The sequence below is a fragment of the Heloderma suspectum genome, chromosome 2 (genome assembly GCF_057233095.1).
Source record: "Heloderma suspectum isolate Gila_16-S chromosome 2, 16-S_ref, whole genome shotgun sequence".
NCBI classification, from domain to species: domain Eukaryota; kingdom Metazoa; phylum Chordata; class Lepidosauria; order Squamata; family Helodermatidae; genus Heloderma; species Heloderma suspectum.
Window position 1 is genome coordinate 221,107,210 of NC_139459.1, and position 19,539 is coordinate 221,126,748.

At 43.5% G+C, this 19,539-nt stretch overlaps 1 protein-coding gene across 3 annotated transcripts in view; it reads right to left on the reverse strand.

Moving 5' to 3' along the window:
• ACOX1 (acyl-CoA oxidase 1) overlaps nucleotides 1-19,461 on the reverse strand; it is a 46,222-nt gene extending 26,761 nt beyond the window's left edge. Inside the window, exons 1-4 of one of the 3 annotated variants that reach the window (XM_084838151.1) lie at nucleotides 19,231-19,461; nucleotides 16,750-16,909; nucleotides 7,352-7,512; nucleotides 1,596-1,756 (exon numbers count right to left, since the gene is read on the reverse strand). In XM_084838151.1, coding sequence (XP_084694277.1) covers nucleotides 1,596-1,756; nucleotides 7,352-7,416 — 226 coding nt within the window. In that variant the 5' untranslated portion in view covers nucleotides 7,417-7,512; nucleotides 16,750-16,909; nucleotides 19,231-19,461. The remainder of the gene's footprint in view (nucleotides 1-1,595; nucleotides 1,757-7,351; nucleotides 7,513-16,749; nucleotides 16,910-19,230) is intronic. The other 2 variants (XM_084838150.1, XM_084838149.1) reach the window with 2 other exon arrangements.
• Nucleotides 19,462-19,539: the final 78 nt, after the last annotated feature.

Here is a 19,539-nt window from a genome sequence, read left to right on the forward strand (position 1 = left end):
CACCAGTATCAAGTACCAGTTGCTGGGGAACATGGGCAGGAGGGTGCTGTTGTGCTCATGTCCTGCTTGTGGGTTCCTGGTCGACGGCTAGTTGGCCACTGTGTGAACAGAATGCTGGACTAGATGGACCCTTGGTCTGATTCAGCATGGCTCATCTTATGTTCTTATGAAAGAGAGGAAAGCTGGCTTGCTGACTTTGTATCACAATGACACTTTGTTCTCCCATGTTCAAGATGAATATGCCAACTAGGGTAAAACTCATCCAAAGAGTCAGATAGGTCTGGAAACTCTTGAGTGGCCACATGCTTGTCAGGAGCACCCTAGCGGCCTCTTTCAGTCTACTCTAATAGCCAACTCAAGACACAGACAAAAGGATTCTTTTCAAGGCTTTAATCCTTTTACAATTTAATGACACTTTCAGATGCTAATCACCAGCATCTAGGCAATGAACAGCAGAGTAGCCTATGCTCCGGGTTAGGCAGTTGGTCCCCGTTTGAAGGAGAATCACTTGCAGACCCTGAACTTATGGGCTAGGGAGAGTTCCTCCCTCTTTCCCTTGGGTTCACGGGACGTGACTGATGCTTGCGTGCCAAATGGGTGCTACGCCTCCTTTCCGCGACCTCCATCGCTCATTGCTCCCTGCGTCTGCGTCAAGCGTCTAGCAAGCCCCCCTCCCGCACTCTCTCACTGCCAGGGTCACTATCTATTTCAGGAATGCTGGCAGGAGGAATCTCTGCCAGCTGCTGTGCCTGTGAGAGATGAGCGGGCTCTTCTCCCACGGATTGCTGTTCCTCCTCAGAATCAGAACTGCTCTGAGGTTCTATGGGCTCAGTTTCCACCCTGACAGTGCTCAAAATAATCACACCCTATACACTGAAAAAATATTCTGACTAATTGCAGCCTCCCACTGAGTGCAACAGGAGTGGACCTCAAATATACCCAGATACAATGGCACATCACAGTCTCACAAATAGAAGCCTAAGTGATACTTGCAGACTACTGTATTCGACACAAATGTTTACAATTCAGAGGATTCATCATTTCCTATGATATACAGAAACTGGAGAGAAGCCTCCAGTTTCCTTAGGCTGACAAAAGGTATAACCTATAAGAGTATGGAGCTAGACTGTTATATCCTTCTGTTACATCTTCATATTATATTTGATATTAAAGATCTGTAAACTCCTGGCTTCAGTTTATCCTCAGCATACTCTTTCTTGCTCAGAAACATTTGGTAGTCATTGTTGTTCAAGTTTACTGTTTTGTGCAAGCTCATACTTATAATTTTAATGTGTAACTGGAAAGCTGATGGGTGTATGTTGAACAGAGGCTCATGCCAGAAACATGGAACTACGTGCACTGTCTCCTTAACAAGGTCACCATTTCAATAAAACCAAAGATGCTGTCTTCATACCACCTGAAGTCTCTGTCTCTGTGCCGACATGTGTGTCTCCTTTTCATAAGGAGGGACCCCATGGCTCTGAATCAGACACTCTGAAGGACCCCTAGACTGTAAGGAAACATACATCAAGCCTTTTGCAACATCTCCTACCAAGATATACTACCCTTGCAAATAAGACTTGAAAGTACTGTACCATGGCCCATCTCTGTCTGTGCATATGTGCCAATGATCTCCAAGTTCCAAGCAGGCATGAAGAAGCGATCCTGCTGTTCTTGGGTTGCCTGGGTTAGCAGTGTGGGCAGGAACATGCCCAGGTGGAGGTCCAGAGGCTCAGGTCGTCCATGATGAGCAGAGCTGCGGAGAAATGCCGAGGGAAGGGAATGTGAAGGGATGTTACAGGATTGAAGCAGGTGTGATTAGAGGTGCAGATTGGAGGGGAGAGACAAAAATAATTTTGTATGAATTAAGAATTTAGCAAGCACACTTTTATCAAGGCACCATTCCTTTCCCAGGCCCCAAATTGACACCAGTTATGGAACCCTGTGCCAAATGCTAGAGAGGGTATTCCCGTTCCTCTTATAAAAGGATAACTAGAATGACAGTGCAACCCTCTCCACTTTTTGTTGACTTGTAGGAAGCAAAGGTATTCCAGCATTAACCAGAAATTCTACTGAGTCCTCCTGTCTCTTGGAAGTATATTCAAAATGAGTAAATATCAAATATAAGTAACTTCTGTCTGAGAACTTAAATGGCTTAGGAACACATTTGGTAAGGATTTTTTCACAATGGAATTAAAGCAATCCTTCTTTATCCAATTCAGATTCCAGGAAAAAAGTTTAGACAAAAAACAATCCAAAACAGGTTTGCTTTTACACAAATCAGACCCATATTTTAATTGTCTCCTTTCCTCTGATTTTACCATTTTTCATTATTGCTTTAAAATTATCCTCCAGGGGCTCTCCAGTTAAGAAAAGAATGGTGCTCTGAGCCAGCAATCAAAGCTAGTAAACAGATCCATAGCTTTGTATCAAAAGCCAACATTTATTAATAGGTGAACCATCACCAGCAAACATCACCCCAAACCAATACAACATGCTTCCTTATGTTTCCTTATAGGAACATAATGAAATCCCATCATGCTTTGATCTAGTTGGCAGCATTGTACACTTACGGTGCCCTTACACCAGCATGCCTTCCAACACAGCACTGTGTGCAGGGCTAACTTCATCTGTTACATGAGTTGGTATAGTGACTAGGAGCGTGAGGCAAGTTGTTCCTGGTGCAAATCTTTTTTCTGTCATGCTGAACACAACACGTGGCCTTAAGGAAGCCGGACTTGGCACCCCATCTGCACTATCGGGATAATAAGAGCCAGGTTTACTGGATTACTGTATAGAGGGATGAAATGATGGATTTGAAGTGCATTGAGCATTCAGAGTGGTATTTACTTATCTTTATGTTCTGCTTTTCAGCTGCAGAGCAGTTCACAGTACTTTACTCACACAAAATGTTTTGGCTGGGGAGGGAGAATGAGAAGGTCCACAGCTAGGGGGTAACTGGCCACTCTGGGTCCCTTCCCTCTTGGTAATGGCAGCTGATGAGAGGGGCCTAAGGGAAACCACTGTGTTTGCCGTGCTTTGCGGTCAGCATACCTTACACCGAAAGGCAAAGGCAATCAAACTGTTATAAACAGTCATCCCACCCCCACCTGCATGTTTCCAGTATTCCTAGGCCTGTAGTGAAATGCTCTGCTCACTAAAGGCACAACAGTGGAAGCAGCGGTGACAGTGACAACTGCTGTGGTAGTGGCAGCAAGCTTTGCACCAAGAGGTGGGAGGGGTGGAGGATGTTTTTACTTCAGATTGTTCTTTATTGCAAATACCTTGGGGGAAGCTGGTTATAGAGTCTCCTCTCACTGGTGAGCCTGGAACCACTACTAAAGATGTAATCCTACTGTGGTCGGGGCAGACTGTATCATATCAACATTAAACAATGCAATATTTCCAAACCAAGGTACCTTTACATAACAGTGAAGTGAGGGATGTTAAGACTTTATGTATATTCAAATATTATCTAATCCCTTCCCCAGCTATATAATCTTTGTAAATTGCCCAGACAGCTTTGGCTATGGGATGGTATAGCAATGTAATAAATAATAATATATCACCAACTGACAGTAAGTTTTATACACATGCCTTTGCAACTGAGCAGTAGAACGGAATTAAAAAGACAGGGAAGAAGCAGCCCAGGTATTGCTGACTGACATTTCTGTACATTAAAGGGGATACAGAAGTAAATTTTTGGATAACAATGCTCAGTGTCTTGATATACAAGTGAAACAGTGCAGGTTCGAATTTTAAAGCACAGTGCTGCCATGGTCCATTCTCCATTCCCTATTCACTGAGGCAAGTGGAGTTCAAGCTTCCCACTGCAGCTAACAGGAGATAAAAATGGAAAGCAGACTGCAGAAGCAGGATGGCAGGAGGTCTCGATTTGCTATTTGTGGCAGGAACACAGGCCTTGAGAGAAAAACCCCATCCCCACTGGGACATAGCAATCCTTCAGCCAATGCAAAAATGCCTGTATTTAAGATGTTAAGTGAGCAAGTATCCAAAGAACTAGAAGACTTACTTCACAGCCACCACTGAAGAATGATTAAGTGTTATTTGCAGTGGGATTTACCCCTCTCCAAATCAGGTCACTGACAAGCCAGCCCCAGTCAAGCGTATTATTTTAAGCAAACCCTCTATTCTAATACAATGCAGCCTGAGCAAGTTACCCAGCATCCAACAGCAGGATTCCTCGCACGCGCGCACACTATTGGAAGTGTGAGCCTACACTAATGCACCATCATTCATGGCAACTATGAAAATATCAGCATGATTCATTTATCTGATTATACTGGTTAGTTGGCATAATACGATCAATATTACACACTGACAGAGAAAGAACTTAGCAAGACACAGCGTGCAAAAACAAAACAAAAACCCACTGCCATAGACAAGGTCTGAAGGGAATGAGCTGAAAGAAAGAAACAATAATTTGCTTAGTCATAATATGTTCCATTCAGTACTTTGCTGTGAGGAGCTACCTTTACATTCAAATGGTGATGTGAAACATCACAATAGACAGACGTTTATGTTTGCAAAAGCAAGATTTCCAATAGTTAACAGTGGATTGATTCATCATGTAACCTAAGAAGTCATTCCACACCATTCTCCAGGTTTAATTGCAGATGGTGAATTTAAAAAACAGAGGTTTTTCCTTCTCATCCAAGCACATCTGTGTCTTCTGTAAAGTCCAGTTCAGTATTCAAATGCTTCAGATTAAGCCATCAATCTTGGGTTTTGAGAAGTTCAGGATGTTCCCATAACAAAGAGATTCATGCCTTAAAAATAACTTGTTTATTCGTTCAGTCGCTTCCGACTCTTCATGACTTCATGGACCAGCCCATGCCAGAGCTTCCTGTCGGCCGTCACCACCCCCAGCTCCCCTAAGGTCGAGTCCATCACCTCCAGAATATCATCCATCCATCTTGCCCTTGGTCGGCCCCTCTTCCTTTTGCCTTCCACTTTCCCTAGCATCAGCATCTTCTCCAAGGTATCCTGTCTTCTCATTATGTGGCCAAAGTACTTCAGTTTTGCCTTTAATATCCTTCCCTCAAGTGAGCAGTCTGGCTTTATTTCCTGGAGTATGGACTGGTTTGATCTTCTTGCAGTCCAAGGCACTCTCAGAATTTTCCTCCAACACCACAGTTCCAAAGCATCTATCTTCCTTCGCTCAGCCTTCCTTATGGTCCAGCTCTCGCAGCCATAGGTTACTACGGGGAATACCATTGCTTTAACTATTTATTTATTTATTTATTTATTTATTGCATTTATATCCCGCCTTTTTTCCTCCAAGGAACTCAAGGCAGCGTACATGATCCTCCTCCTTCCTCCATTTTATCCTCACAACAACAACCCTGTGAGGTGGGTTGGGCTGAGAGTCTGTGACTGGCCCAAAGTCACCCAGTGAGCTTCCATGGCCGAGTGGGGACTAGAACCCGGATCTCCCGACTCCCAGTCCAGCACTCTAGCCACTACACCACACTGGCTCTCTATGCGGACCTTTCCACATTTTCTCCCTCTATTTGCCAGTTATCAATCAAGCTGGTTGCCATAATCTTGGGGGTTTTTTTAGGTTTAACTGCAACCCAGCTTTTGCACTTTCTTCCTTCACCTTCATCATGCAACCCAGCTTTTGCACTTTCTTCTTTCACCTTCGTCATAAGGTTCCTTAGCTCTTCCTCGCTTTCAGCCATCAAAGTGGTATCATCTGCATATCTGAGATTGTTAATGTTTCTTCCAGCGATTTTGACTCCAGCCTTGGATTCATCAAGCCCAGCACGTCGCATGATGTGTTCTACGTACAGGTTGAATAGGTAGGGTGAGAGTATACAACCCTGCCGTACTCCTTTCCCAATCTTAAACCAGTCCGTTGTTCCGTGGTCTGTTCTTACCGTTGCTACTTGGTCGTTATACAGATTCCTCCGGAGGCATACAAGATGACTTAGTATCCCCATACCACCAAGAACTTGCCACAGTTTGTTATGATCCACACAGTCAAAGGCTTTAGAATAGTCAATAAAACAGAAATAGATGTTTTCCGGAAACTCTTTGACTTTCTTCATTATCCAGCGGATATTGGCAATTTGGTCTCTGGTTCCTCTGCCTTTTCTAAACCCAGCTCGTACATCTGGCAATTCTCGTTCCATGAATTGCTGGAGTCTACCTTGCAAGATCTTGAGCATTACCTTACTGGCATGTGAAATAAGTGTCACTGTTCAATAGTTTGAACATTCTTTAGTGTTTCCCTTTTTTGGTATGGGGATATAAGTTGATAAAAATCACTACCTCCCCTCAATATAAGAGCAGCTGGAAAAAGAAACCATTTACATTCTTGACGTGTGTTTCAGCCCTGTTTGATCTTGTACTTGGTATGTTCATCCAGTTCATGCAACTGAAAAGAGATGCTCAATCCATCAAGTATTTATTGCAGTTGGATACCAGCCACATCTATGGCCTCCCTCAAACAGCAGAAGACATAAGAATAGTCAGAATATTAAATTTGGCCAGACTGGCTTAGGACAAACACACTTGAATATAAATAATTTTCCTAACTCCAACAGCAGAAACAGCTAAGCTAAAGGGCAGACAGATGATACAGGACACTAGCAAAGGGTCTTTCAAAACAAGATGAATGACTTGCAGAAACTTGTACTAGTAATCAACTCATTTGTCTGTCAGACAATATTAGATCACATTACCCAGTGTAGGGGTGGGCTTCATGTGTTACAGTGCCTTACATAAAGATCACATGGGGATCTACATGCAACATGAGCAGAGTTTTCTGCTCTAAGTACACCAGTCAGGCAGCCAATACGCACAGCAGCAGCTCATTTGGTGTACTTATGGTAGAACACAAATTTCCACCACACTTCAAGCACAGACACTTTTGTGCAGTATTATGTAGATTTATATCCATGTAGTTTGCAATATACGAAGCTGCCCTTCGCCAATATGTGAGTTTAGTAGAGTTGAATGAGGATGTTGAAAATATACGACTGCAATGTTCTTGGGCATCTCCTAAAAGAAACCCCACAGGCTGACAGAATGAGTTGCTCATGCTGACCATCAGCAAACTTGGGAACAATTCTGAACAACTTAGCCTCTTATACACAATATCCAAGAACAAGGACGTAAAACCAGCAAACAGCCAGGAGGTGCCTTTGAATGTGTAAACAGGACAACTGTGTGTGTACCATTACATACAGCCAGGACAGTCAAACATGGTGACAAATTGAATGTTGGCTCCAATTTTAACCATTTGCATTTTCATCCTAAAAATCACAGCCAGTCTGGAGTTACACTGCACAGGATCACCCATAAGTCTCTGAAAAGAACTAACCGTGCCCCATTTCTGTCTGAGCGTAGGTGCCGATTATCTGGAATCGAGAGGCCAGAGGCAGCCATTTCTTTTGCTGGTTAACAGTGCACTGGTTCTCTAAGGTGGGTGTAAACATGCTGTAGTGCAAACCAATAGGCAAAGTACTGTTTCCCAGGCACATGCTATGGAAGAGAGAGATGATGGATCAGGTGTTAGCTATTCAAGAGGCGTTCATCCATTTTCCTGTAGGCATACACAGGAACCCATTACTTATGTCAGGGTGCAGAACCTCCAGCCCACGGGGCACCCCAATCCAGCCCACAACACCTCTTGAGGTTCCTTTGGGGGGGGGGGCTTAAGCTCAAGCCCCACCCCCTGGAGGAAACCCCCTCAGAGGACATCCCTGCTGCTATTTCTGATCAGAGTGCACCAGCAGCAGAACCCCTGCCCTGCAATAGGGGCTGAGACTCAGCCTCATGCAGAGGTGAGCTGTGCTCTTCTCCCTGTGTGCAGCTGAGTCCCAAGCCCCATCACCAGACATCCCCACTGCCGCCTCCGAGATCCAGAGGTAGAAGTGGGGATGAGTGGCGGCAGTGTTGAGAATCAGCCACGCAGAGGGATGAGCAGACACCCATCCTCCTGCGCAGGTGAGTCCCAACCCCTGCTGCCAACAAAAGAAAACGGGGCTGGCATCAAGGGGCGGGGACACACCCCAACATGACATCGAGGGGTGGGGCCATGCACCCCAACATCATCCAGCCTATGGGGTGCAGGGCAATCAACCCCACCCTAAAGCAGTTCTGCACTCTCTTACATCATTTTGCCCTTTCTTAAGACATAAGACTTTAGATATACCACTATACAGCCAAGGTATATCTAAGAAAGACAACGGTTAAAATCTTAATTGAGACACATGTTTTCTTTTGTTTTTACAACAGTTTAAAGGCCAAAACTTGTAATCTGTACCTCCTCCCCCACACAACCCTTTCAAGATTCAAATTTTACACCAGAAAAACCTACATTCTGCCATCATAATTTACACACTTTTGGAAGACAAGGGCTGTGGAAGCAATAGGGAAACAGCGACTAACAGCCACAGGAAGGGCTCAAAAAGTATGATGCTAGAGGCAGAAACTTCTAATAACACCCTGAGCTTAGCATCAGAAATTCTGTTTTAAAGCAGCATTTTCAAAAGAAATAGATTTATCTGTATGTGTTTCCATAGTTGTTTCAAGCTGTTACTGTTTAATTAGAACCAATTGCCTGTGAGCAGGAGCGGAAGAAGTGGTCAGCAAAGCAAACTGCCAATATTGCATTTTCCAACACAGTGGCCTCAAGAATCAACTGCCCTATGAGCGAGGGAAGATGGAGGTGGCAAGGTGAACTGTCATCATTGCCCCCTCTTCAAAATAGGCTTTTAAAGGATCATATAAACTTCATATTGTTTTAATGAGTTATTGTTTTTACTGGTAAGCTGCTCTGGTAGGCATGTCAGCTGAAGAGCAAAGGATAAAAATCTTAACTAAATAACCAGATATGCCTGTTAGGTATGTTACATACTTCCTGCTTGTTTTGTGGCAAATTTGGCAACCCATCCATGAAGGGAGAGGAAGTATACACTTCAGACACCACCTTTCCTCTCCAAGGCCATGTCTGGTTTCTGGAACTTCAAAATGACCCTGCCTCTGCATTCAAAAAGAGTTTGTTTCCCCACAATCATGAGAGCTACTTTTGAAATGAAATTCAGCATGAGATTCTCAATAAAGAAACATTTCATAATCTCTACCAGTGCACTGCATGAACTAACGGACATAACCTTCTCAGCCCCATTCCCTTGAGAGCAGTCCCGGGGGGAAAAAATCTTATATTGAAGGGCGATGTCTAAATCTCAGAATGCTGACTGACTGCTGGAGAATAAATTGAAATGAGGTGGGAGGGGGAATAGAATAGATATTGTGGAGGAAGGCATGGCTGGCTGGCTGAGACAATGCAAAGGAGCACTTCACACTGTAACATTCTGTTGCAGGTCTCACTTGTCATGACTAATAATCACTGATGGGTCTATACTCCATGCTGTATAATGCAGTCCCTGCTGGTGGCTCTGTCTGCCCATGCAAGTGTGTTGCTTTGCCTATACCATTCACTTCAGGAATTATATGGTGTTCCAAGAAGCTTCTACAAAGATGATGAAAAAGGTATGGAACAAACAAGACATGTACCTATTAAAGGTACATTAAAAGTACTTTGTCTACTTTTGTCTACTTAACCTATTTGTGGAAAGTATGTTGTGCATATTTCCAGAGTGCCCCAATACATTTCTGGGCCTTCTATTAAAGGAGGTTTGCATGTACAGCCTATTGAAAACAAAAGCCCTGAATGTTTAAATTTTCCACAATAGCTTGGATACAACTTTACACAATACAATCCCAAGGAGTCCTGGTCTCTCTCTAAATAGCAAATGGTCTGATGTAAACTATTTCAGCTATGATCCACTGCAATTGCGAAACAACCAGCAGCTACTGTGGATTGCTTAAAAAAAAATGATGACGACATTTTAGTTTGACCATCTTTTTTACAGATGGCAACAACATTCAGTCCTACTTGATAACAACAACGTTAGGAAGTGGGCATTTTCTAATACTTAAAGATGGCAAGTGGGATGAAGAACAGTATTGTATGATCTCCAACTTCCATTTGACAAGCTGCCTGGTTATCAGCAGAAAGCACTTCAAGACATTTCTCAGCCACTGAACAGCACTTGAAATTTAGTACTGAGAATACTGCAGGGCTTTAAGAACTCTTGCTGAAACACTGAGGACATTCTCTTGCTGGCAACTGGGAAACTGGAAACTTAAAAGGACTGGAAACTCTCACCTTTTTGTCCACCATCTCCAATTCTTTTTGCAACAGGGATTCTGACTGTATATGAAAATGCACAGGCACACTTAAGACATTTTCCCCCAAGAACACATAAAGAGTTCTCCCCTTTTCTTCCTTTGTTATTCTGACTAAATATGACCATCTTAGTATTCTAACCCATTAGAAGCTCCAAAGGGCAGGCTGAAGAGAGACTTGGCAAGATGGTGAGAAAATTTTACTACTTTCACAGCCACCCACACAACAAGGCACTTGTACAGTACCAGAATGGCTTGTTACCTGCTGCTGTGAGAACATGCTGGATTGAAGACCTTGTGATGAAAAAGACAGTGTCTACTTTCTTGCATAATCTGGCTGCTGAACAAAAAAGCCCCAAGAGGTGTACAACAACCATTTCTCTTATAAAGAAAGACTAAGACAATGCAAGCATCAGCTTACTAACAATCTATTCACCAACTTACTTCTGGAATTAGCATAAGGCTTGAAGCAGTGGACCCAACTGGTGACCTAGCTTCCTGACCCTTACACAGAGTTACCTCTGCCACAGTAGTAATTTGGTTGTGGTATACAATTGTGCTGCAGTGTAGTAAGAGACTTCTAGTTAGTCATTCACTTAATTAATACTTCTGGGCACGGAGCTTGCCAGACCAGTTGTTCACAGTGTTAGCATACTAATATACACAAATCTTTTTTGTACTTATCAACAAGGGATTTTACGAACAAGAAGATCCCTAAAAAACACACTGGTCAGTGGATGCAGCAGTGAGCTTGATCGGTTCTTGATGAATCCCTGGCCGACAGAGGTCCCCCTGCCCAAGCTTCTTCCCCAGTTCCCCCCTCTCATCAGGGAAAAATGCTTATCCCCAGTCAGCAGCAAGAGATTTCAATGCAGAAGGAGAGGGGGCAGGGACTGGGGAGGAGGGTGCAGAGCAATTCAGTTTGGCTTATCATACTTATTTCTTAGTGAGCTTAAAATCAGTAATCACGTTTTGGCCCCACCACTCTGCCATCGGCCCCACTCATAGGTGGAATGCAGCCCCCCAGACCTTTACTAGATTCGAATTTGGCCCTTGGGCTGAAAAAGGTTCCCCACCCATGATCGAATCCAACATGCTGTTTCCAACAGTGGCTGATCAGATGGCTCCAGGAAGCCTTCATGCCTGCTTATGGGCAAATGTTCTCTCCTACTGCTTGCCATCAACTAGCACTGAGGCATGCTACCTCTGAGTATGGAGGTTCCACTTAGCTACCATGGCTAAGAGTCAATAAATCTCTCCTCTACCAATTTGTCCAGTAGGTTTTAAGAACATGGCTCAATAAACAGCTAATTAGGAAATGACACTGAACCTCTCCCACATCCCCCCCCCCATCAGAAATTACTTCAAGGCTTACCGTGCAATAAGAAGATTATTATCTTTCTCTGGATTGTAATTCAATGCAATTGATCATTTGCAGCTCCATCTTACTGTTTCTTGCATTGCATGTTACTGTTATCATAGTTGAAATTGTTTTTAATAGCGTGTTTTAAATGTGATTTTTAATATTTACATGTAAACTGATTAGAGATTTTATTATATTAAATAGTATATGAGTGCCTTCATATAACTATCATACTTAATAGCTATGGACCTATACGCCATTCATTTTGTCTACTTCTGTAAAATAAATTAAGCTTGTGGGTGCCAACTCCATGTTAACAATACATTGTGTGAAGTCACACTTTTGTTTGACTGGAACCCACTGCTAATTAAATTCACTGGATGACCTCGAGCTCTTGTACTATGAAATAGAAAGATTCCTCATACACAAGCTCTCCCTAGTTCATAATTTTGTAAATCTTAATCATGTACTCTCCTTACAGCACAATCCTGCATGCTTACTCAGAAGTCAGTCCCACTGTGTTCAATGGAGCCGGCTCCCCTAAGTATTGGGATGGGAAGAGATTAACTAGGATAGGGCCCCCCAACCCTTTTGGGTCAGTGGGCATGTTTGGAATTTTGAGAGCGTGCCATGGGCACCCTCACAAAACAGCTTACATGGGGGTCATGGCAGGCATGGTCAGTCACAAAACACTCATTTCCCGGAAGGGAAACTGATGAGACTAAAAGAAAAGTAAACTGCACAAGAACCTAGGTACAAGGTAGAGTGAGATCTGAGCTCCAAAACACAAAACTACTCTTTGAAACCCAAATAAAGATGGTGCGAGAGGCACCAAGTAGTCCCAGGCAGTAAATATCACCACCATCATCATAACTTAATAAAATAAAAATTAAGAGGAGCAGGAAGCTTGATGAGTTCCAAAAGAGGTGTCTGCAGGCACACTGGTGCCCACAGGCACCATGTTAGAGACCTGAGAACTAAGGGTCTGAGGAGGCAGGACAGAGAGCTGTGCCAAACTCCTGATTAGTGAGCTGAACTCATCTGGCTTCAAAACACTGATTACACATTTTCAAGCTTCTAACATAGATGTTACTGTCACTTTTTAATGTTAAAAAGGAGATGAAATCTACTAGGTTCTGACTGATTCCAAGGCTATGCACAACCATAGGTTTGGATTCCTCAGCCACTTACCATCTCATTTTTATTATAGTGGTGAATATGCAAGGTTCAGTGAAGTCCCACAATACCTTTAGAATCTAGCTCAAAGAGAGAGAAAGTAGTCCCAAAGGTCACAGAGGAGATCAAAGGCAAGGTCCCAGCATGACTATCTGCCAAACATTTTATCCCATACACACATCCAGCCAGACATCAAACTGATGAAAAAAAACCTGAGCTCTACCCACGTGACTTCTGCTCCATCTACTGAACTTCAACCCATTCAGCCACAATTACATAAGGGAGGGCAGCAAGCTTCTGCTCAGCTCAAAGGATAATAAGGGCGCAATCCTAACTAGAAGGCGACCACCTATCCAAAGCAAGGCACAGGGGGGATCATTCCCTCTGTGCCTCTCCTGCCTTGCTATTTTTTGCTAGACAGGTATTTTTGGTTGTCTAGTGGCGGGGGGGTGGCCAACCAGGAGAGGAAGCTGCTGTACAACACGTTGGATGTGTTGTACACGCAGCTCTGCTCTCCCCACCCCAGAACGAACCCCAGAACACCCCTTTTCAGTCGCTCTGCGCTCCTCTTCCAAGCATGGAGGACAGGGCTTCTTGGAGGCAGTGCGGACAAGGGGGGCAGTCGGTTTTCCAGGAACCGACCTTGGAGCACGGGCTCCGAGGTCAGTTCCCAGAAATGAGCATATCCTATGGCCCTCTAGACAGTGTCTAGTGACTACAGGATTGCTCCCTAAGCCTCTCCATTCTGTAGATGTTAGCTACTCAATTCATAAAGTAGGCTCAAAAAAATTACTCATTCACAAAACATCACCAGATTTAGAATGATGAAGCTCAGATTTTATATGCCACATTCATTTAAATAGGTACTATATCATACAGCATTGCAAAATTGTGTTATATTAAAGACACATCTGATGGAGCCGATCATATGCTCTAAAATATTATCTGCCACAGGCACAGAAGAGGGATTAACACACATAATTCTGGAGTTGCTTCATCCACAAGTTCCATAAAGTACACTTAACGACTCAAGGAAGTTAACTGCGTGGCATACCAAAGACAAAAAGTGCTCCACTCCAGTTTATCTAGGCCGAAATTCCTTCCTAACACCAAATAAGGTAATAAAGTCTTAAATGGAACAGAGGCAAAGTCACTACATAGAAAATATAGTTTCTGTCATTCCAGATTTTAAGACCATTGAGGGTGCAATCCTATGGCCGCTAGACAGTGGCTAGACAGCTATAGGATTGGTCAGTTTCCAGGAACCGACCTCAGAGCCTGCGCTCTGAGGTTGGTTGCTGGAGAACTGTCCCCCTGCCCCCTCCCCGCTGCCTCGTAGGTAGCATGGATTGTCCCTGGCTACGTGCTTGTAAGAGCTGCGTGGAGCTGGGCAAAAGGAGGCATTCCCGGGGGGGGGGGGATATGGAAGTGCCGGTACGATGCTTCCTATGAGTCGTCTGGCCTCCCCCCTCCCGCTCCGAGGTCCTGTGGCTAGGCAGCTGAAATTGGCCATCTAGCCACAAATGCAGGGTGGCCAGAGTGCTGAGGAGAAGATCTCCTCAGCATTCCCCCTGCCTTGCGTTGGATAGATGGTCGCTTCCGAGTTCGGGGGCAGCTGCTTATCCCAATAGGATTGCTCCCTCAATGACTTTATTGCTTTTTAATTTAGAATATTGATTTGTCTAGTAAATCTGAAGTGGCCAGCCTGCGGTAGTTTGTGGCACTCTTCAACAGCAGTAAGAGAGCCGAGAGGCCTGGCTATGGGCAAATCAAGGCTGCAGTGCTGCACTCATGGCTGTTCCCTGGCTCAGTAAACCAGAGCTGAAACCAATCCAAGACATAAGGAGCCATGCATACAGGAGAGTGGCACAACCTAATACTTTGGACTCGGCAGATAGCACCTCTTGTTAAAATGATTGGCCGCCGCTGCTTTAGAAAAATATATTCGTTTCTTTTGGAAACAGTAACTAGGTTTATCAAACAACTGAGCCATGACGGCATAGTAACATGGTAGCAAATGCATCCCCCACAGAGTTAGTCTCATAAAAATAAGGCTGAACTTTAAAATAACTGGAAAAGAAAATACTTTTTGAGAGAACACACTAGCATAAGGAACAACATACTGGAAGTTGCAAGTCCAGCTTTAAGCAAAACACTTTTTTTTCAATCAACAGTTGTTGGGAAATGGCTGAAAAGTAATAACCATTCTCCATTGTAATGTCTCTACTTTTTTTTTTTGTAAATTAGCTTTTCAAACATATAAATATTCAAACATAAAACACGGTTATTGGTGTCTATTATTAGCACAACAATCATAAAGAAAACCCTCTAATACTTCTGCAGCTAATCTTGTAGATTTTCTTTAATATGTCAGCATTAATACCTGTTGATGTTCAGTCACTGTCATAATCTTCTTGCATATAGTTGCATTGTGTCCAACACATTGTTTGGAGACAGGACACATTCAAGTATCATTCTCCCATGCCATTAATGGCCAATGTGGGTAGAAATGGGCTGGCTCTGTGATTTGAGCATTGGACGCACTGCCTGGGTTCACACAACATGACAACCTGCACTCAAGGTTAGTGTGGGCTGTCGTTGAACCATAGGTGTTGTGTGAACCCAGCCATGCTAATCAACCATGAAAAAGCCACAGTTCAAAATCCAACAGCAAACTGTGGGTTCTCTTCATGGGTGGTTCATGAGGAACCATGCCTGACAGTGTCTTGTGTTGTGAATGGGTCACTTCTTGGTCGGTTGGAGCCTAGCCCCTACCCTTTTCAGACCCTGGTAAGATGACTGCACAACCACATGGTTCTTTTGAAGATCCCATAGGAGGACAGCCTGCAGCGTCCAGAGTTGTCACCCCTATTTGCATCATAACTGGGGATGAAAAAACACATTTTGCATTGAGCTAAACAAGGGATGGGGAACTTGTGGCCCTCCAGATGTTTTGGCCTGCAACTCCCACAACCCCTCACCATTAGCTATCATCGTGAGGGCTGATGGGAATTGTAGCCCAAAACATCTGGAGGATCACAAGTTGCCCACCCCTGACAGTGCAACTGTTCACATACAATGTGTTTGCGTGTGTTTTGCTGGCTTGACTGTTGTCACAAAACAGTTATTTTGCCATTTTAAATCTGCATGTATTTTTTGCTTAGCTTTTACTGTACTAAATATTATATGGAAGCTAGAGTAAGCCAGAACATAGTTCAATTAGTGCAATGAGAAGAGTGTATTTCAGACAGAGGGTCAGCCTTCCTGTTTCAAGAACTATGCAATCAGCAATGTTCAAGAGAAAGCAAACATCTCTAGCAAACAATTATTAAACCAAATTTATCCCAAGTGTTCAAAAGTCACTTTGTTTAGGAGAAAGTTCACAGCTAACATCCAACCTGCAAATCTCTTTTAAGACTTGTTAAGGCCATCAATCTAATCTAGATTAATGAAATAGTTAACCCTTTCCAGGTGTTACATTTAGAGCGCCAAAACTATTTCAACACCAAAAGCTTCTGGGGAAGGGGGAAAAGGACTACTGTTAGAGGAGGAAATGCAAGCATCTGAAAAAAAGGACAGTTTATACAGCTAATTTGAATGTAGCTTTAGCTGGCAATCCTGATTCAAACAAGTACTTCAGGAAAGTGGCATTGTTGTCTTTCAGCAGTTTGACATTCTTTATGGTTAAAATGTAATGAGCTAATTTTCTAGCCTTAGGAAACATTATGACACCAAAAGACATTTGATCATTATTACATTTGTTACCATTACAATTGTCACAACAAAGGAAGGCTGAGACTGCATATTGTTCCCAATAACTTTTACTCAGGTGAACTTTTTAGTCAGGTGAAAACTTCCAATGACTCTGCACAGTCTTTGAACTGTCAAAGCACGTTTAAGGACCCATAATAAAGAATTATGCACTGTTTTCCATGATCGTACAGGAGTATTTGCTATTTTATGTACCCTGCATTGAATTCAGATACCTTTTAAACCAGTAGATCTCATCAGGATCTGCAATCCCATATTCTCTGAGCTTCATCACCATAAGAGAACTCTTCCTGATAGCTACTTCATAGCGCTGGCTACGGGAGAGGAAATTTACATCCTCATGCTTGAAGTCTGGGTCATTTGTAACAAGTGCTTCTGTAGAGAGACAGAAAAGTTCAGAGTTTAGCCCAAAATAGATTCCTCATAATATCAGTAGATATAAGACTGCATCCACACTATGGATTCATTATGGATAAACTGTTGCTGCAATCTCAAGAAAAAGATGTAGGAAACTTCTTTGAATGATGCACACAGAAAATGTTCCTTTTTAAATTGCAGGGATGTGTTGGATTAGCTTTCTACCACCATGGCTACCATCAACAGATCATCTTTTGTCATCCTAACATGGAGAAGATAATAAATCATTTACATGTCAGTGTGGAATCACCAGACACCTTGCATTCAGAATATTTAGGTCTTGGTAGAAGGGCAATGCACCAGTATGGCATCACACATCGGACTTCACTGGCTCTTTAAGCCATATCTAACCAGAGGAAGACTGAGGAGAACTGAAGCAAAAGAATGGCCCAGTTTGGACATCACAATAACCCCAGGTTTTTTTAACTTTGGGTTCCAACTCTGGGTTGTCTCTCCCCCAATTAAGCCAGAGTTCCTGGTTTCCACACAAAGCAAAACAACCCAATGTAAGAAACAAATAAATATCTCAGATGTTTTGAGGTACAGTTGAATACAAACCTCCTTACTGACTCTCTCTGCTATGGGGCACAAAATCAGTTTGTATAATGTAATGTGAGCCCATTGCTCACATGAAGTTTGATGGATACAAGGACCATGGATACAGGACTTTCGTGGACATAGGACCCTACTCAAAATCAGCTAATGCAAACTAGCCACCCTCAAAATAAGAATGACTGAGGAATGGCAAAAGAGAAATTATGTTCCAATCAACCACTACTCAGTGAAGGGTTTCAACGACTGTAAGGACAGAACCAGAGTGCAGCAGTAATTGCAAATTAATTAACAAAGTACAGAAGCTGCAATGTTGTGTGAATGTAGCATAAAAAGCAAAATAAATGGGTGATTGTCTTAATTATGTCATCTGTCTCAAGATGGCAGGAAAGGCAATAATTTGGCAGAATGCAACAATTGTATATCTCCCAGGCACCACCTGCTGCTAGCCTCCTCATAGGAACATATGAAACTGCCTTATACTGAGTGAGACCATTGATACATCTAGCCTGGTACTGTCGACAGTGATTGGCAGCAGCTTTCCGGGGTTTCAGGTAAGATTCTTTCTTAGCTCTACATGGAGATGCTGGGAATTGAGTCTGGTACCTTCTGCATGCAAAGCAGATGCTCTACCACTGAGCTAAGGCTGTTCCCCTCACCCTTCTCACAGCATAGTACCCTTGTCTAATGCACTATGTTAATCTGGAATAACTCCCAGGTTCCCTATTCACAAATCACAGTTCAGTGTAGTGGTTAAGAGAATTAGCTGCAAGTCAGAAGATCTGTGGTTGAGATATCACGTTATTATGAATTTACTGAGAAGTCCAAAACACAATAATATTAACAACAACAACAACAACAGGCAACATTTAGTTGATTAATTGGTTAGATTAATCCTTTTAGGGTGCAATCCTATGCATGTTTAGACAGAAAAAAGTCCTACAACTCCCAGAATTCCTCAGCCACCTGGTTGAGGAATGCTGGGAGTTGTAGGACTTTTTTCTGCCTAAACATGCATAGGATTGTGCCCTTAGTCATTAAAGATACTCCCAGTTAAGTAGGCAACAGATCATCATTTTAAATACCAGTGGTTTAAATATTTATTTTAAATGCAACTTCTTACAAAAACTATATATGGCAGGCACCACCTTAGAAGAGGCATGCCTCCTTCTCTGCCACTTTATAAGAGAATGTCTCTTTTAAAAATGGAACCTAATACAACGTGAGTGAGCATCATCCAAGAACAGAGCATGGAAGCATTATTCCCCTTCCGTACAACGAGTTTTCATGTGCAGTTATTCAGTTTTAATCGATTAAAACTATACCATCAACCGACTAAGAGTTCTTTAATGGGGGGAGGACAGTGAAACTACCACATCACCTAGCAGGGCTCAATTTGAATGCCTGCAACCCTTCCTCCTCCCTATCATTTTAAGACGCTGACTATGCAGACATCCTGACTGCAACATCCAGACGGCTTCCCCTGCCCATTCTTATCCCTCCCCCCACCTGCTTTTTCATAACATCTTGCCCGACGAAGAGATCTGGAAGGCTTGCACATTTTTGGTGATCTTTTGATTGGTTTAATAAACTGTGATATTATTACCCTAATAATGGATTTTGGAATTCCTGATTTATTACTCTCAGTACGTAGCTGGACAAGGAGGCGAGGCAGGTTCCCATGGAGCTCCTCCACCCTCAAGCCACCCCTCCCTCCCGGCTCTCACCGATCTCCCTGCGGCGCCGGGTCCGCTCGACACCTCCGTCCAAGAGATGGGTGAGAGGCTCCGTATTAAAAGAAGCCGCCGCCCGCTCCTTGCGCAGGTCTGGGTTCATGCTCGCGGCCATGGCCGAGGGAAACGGCTGCTCTGACGGCAACAGAGGGACCCGGCGGGGAGAAAACGGACGAGAGACTCGCGAAAAGCTTCCGGACGAGCGAGGGGTAACCCGCCGGCCCCGCCCACTCCCCCCACGTTCCCACCCCCAACTGCCCAATAGAAAGCCACTTCCAGGCCACACGATGCTCCGGGAGGGGC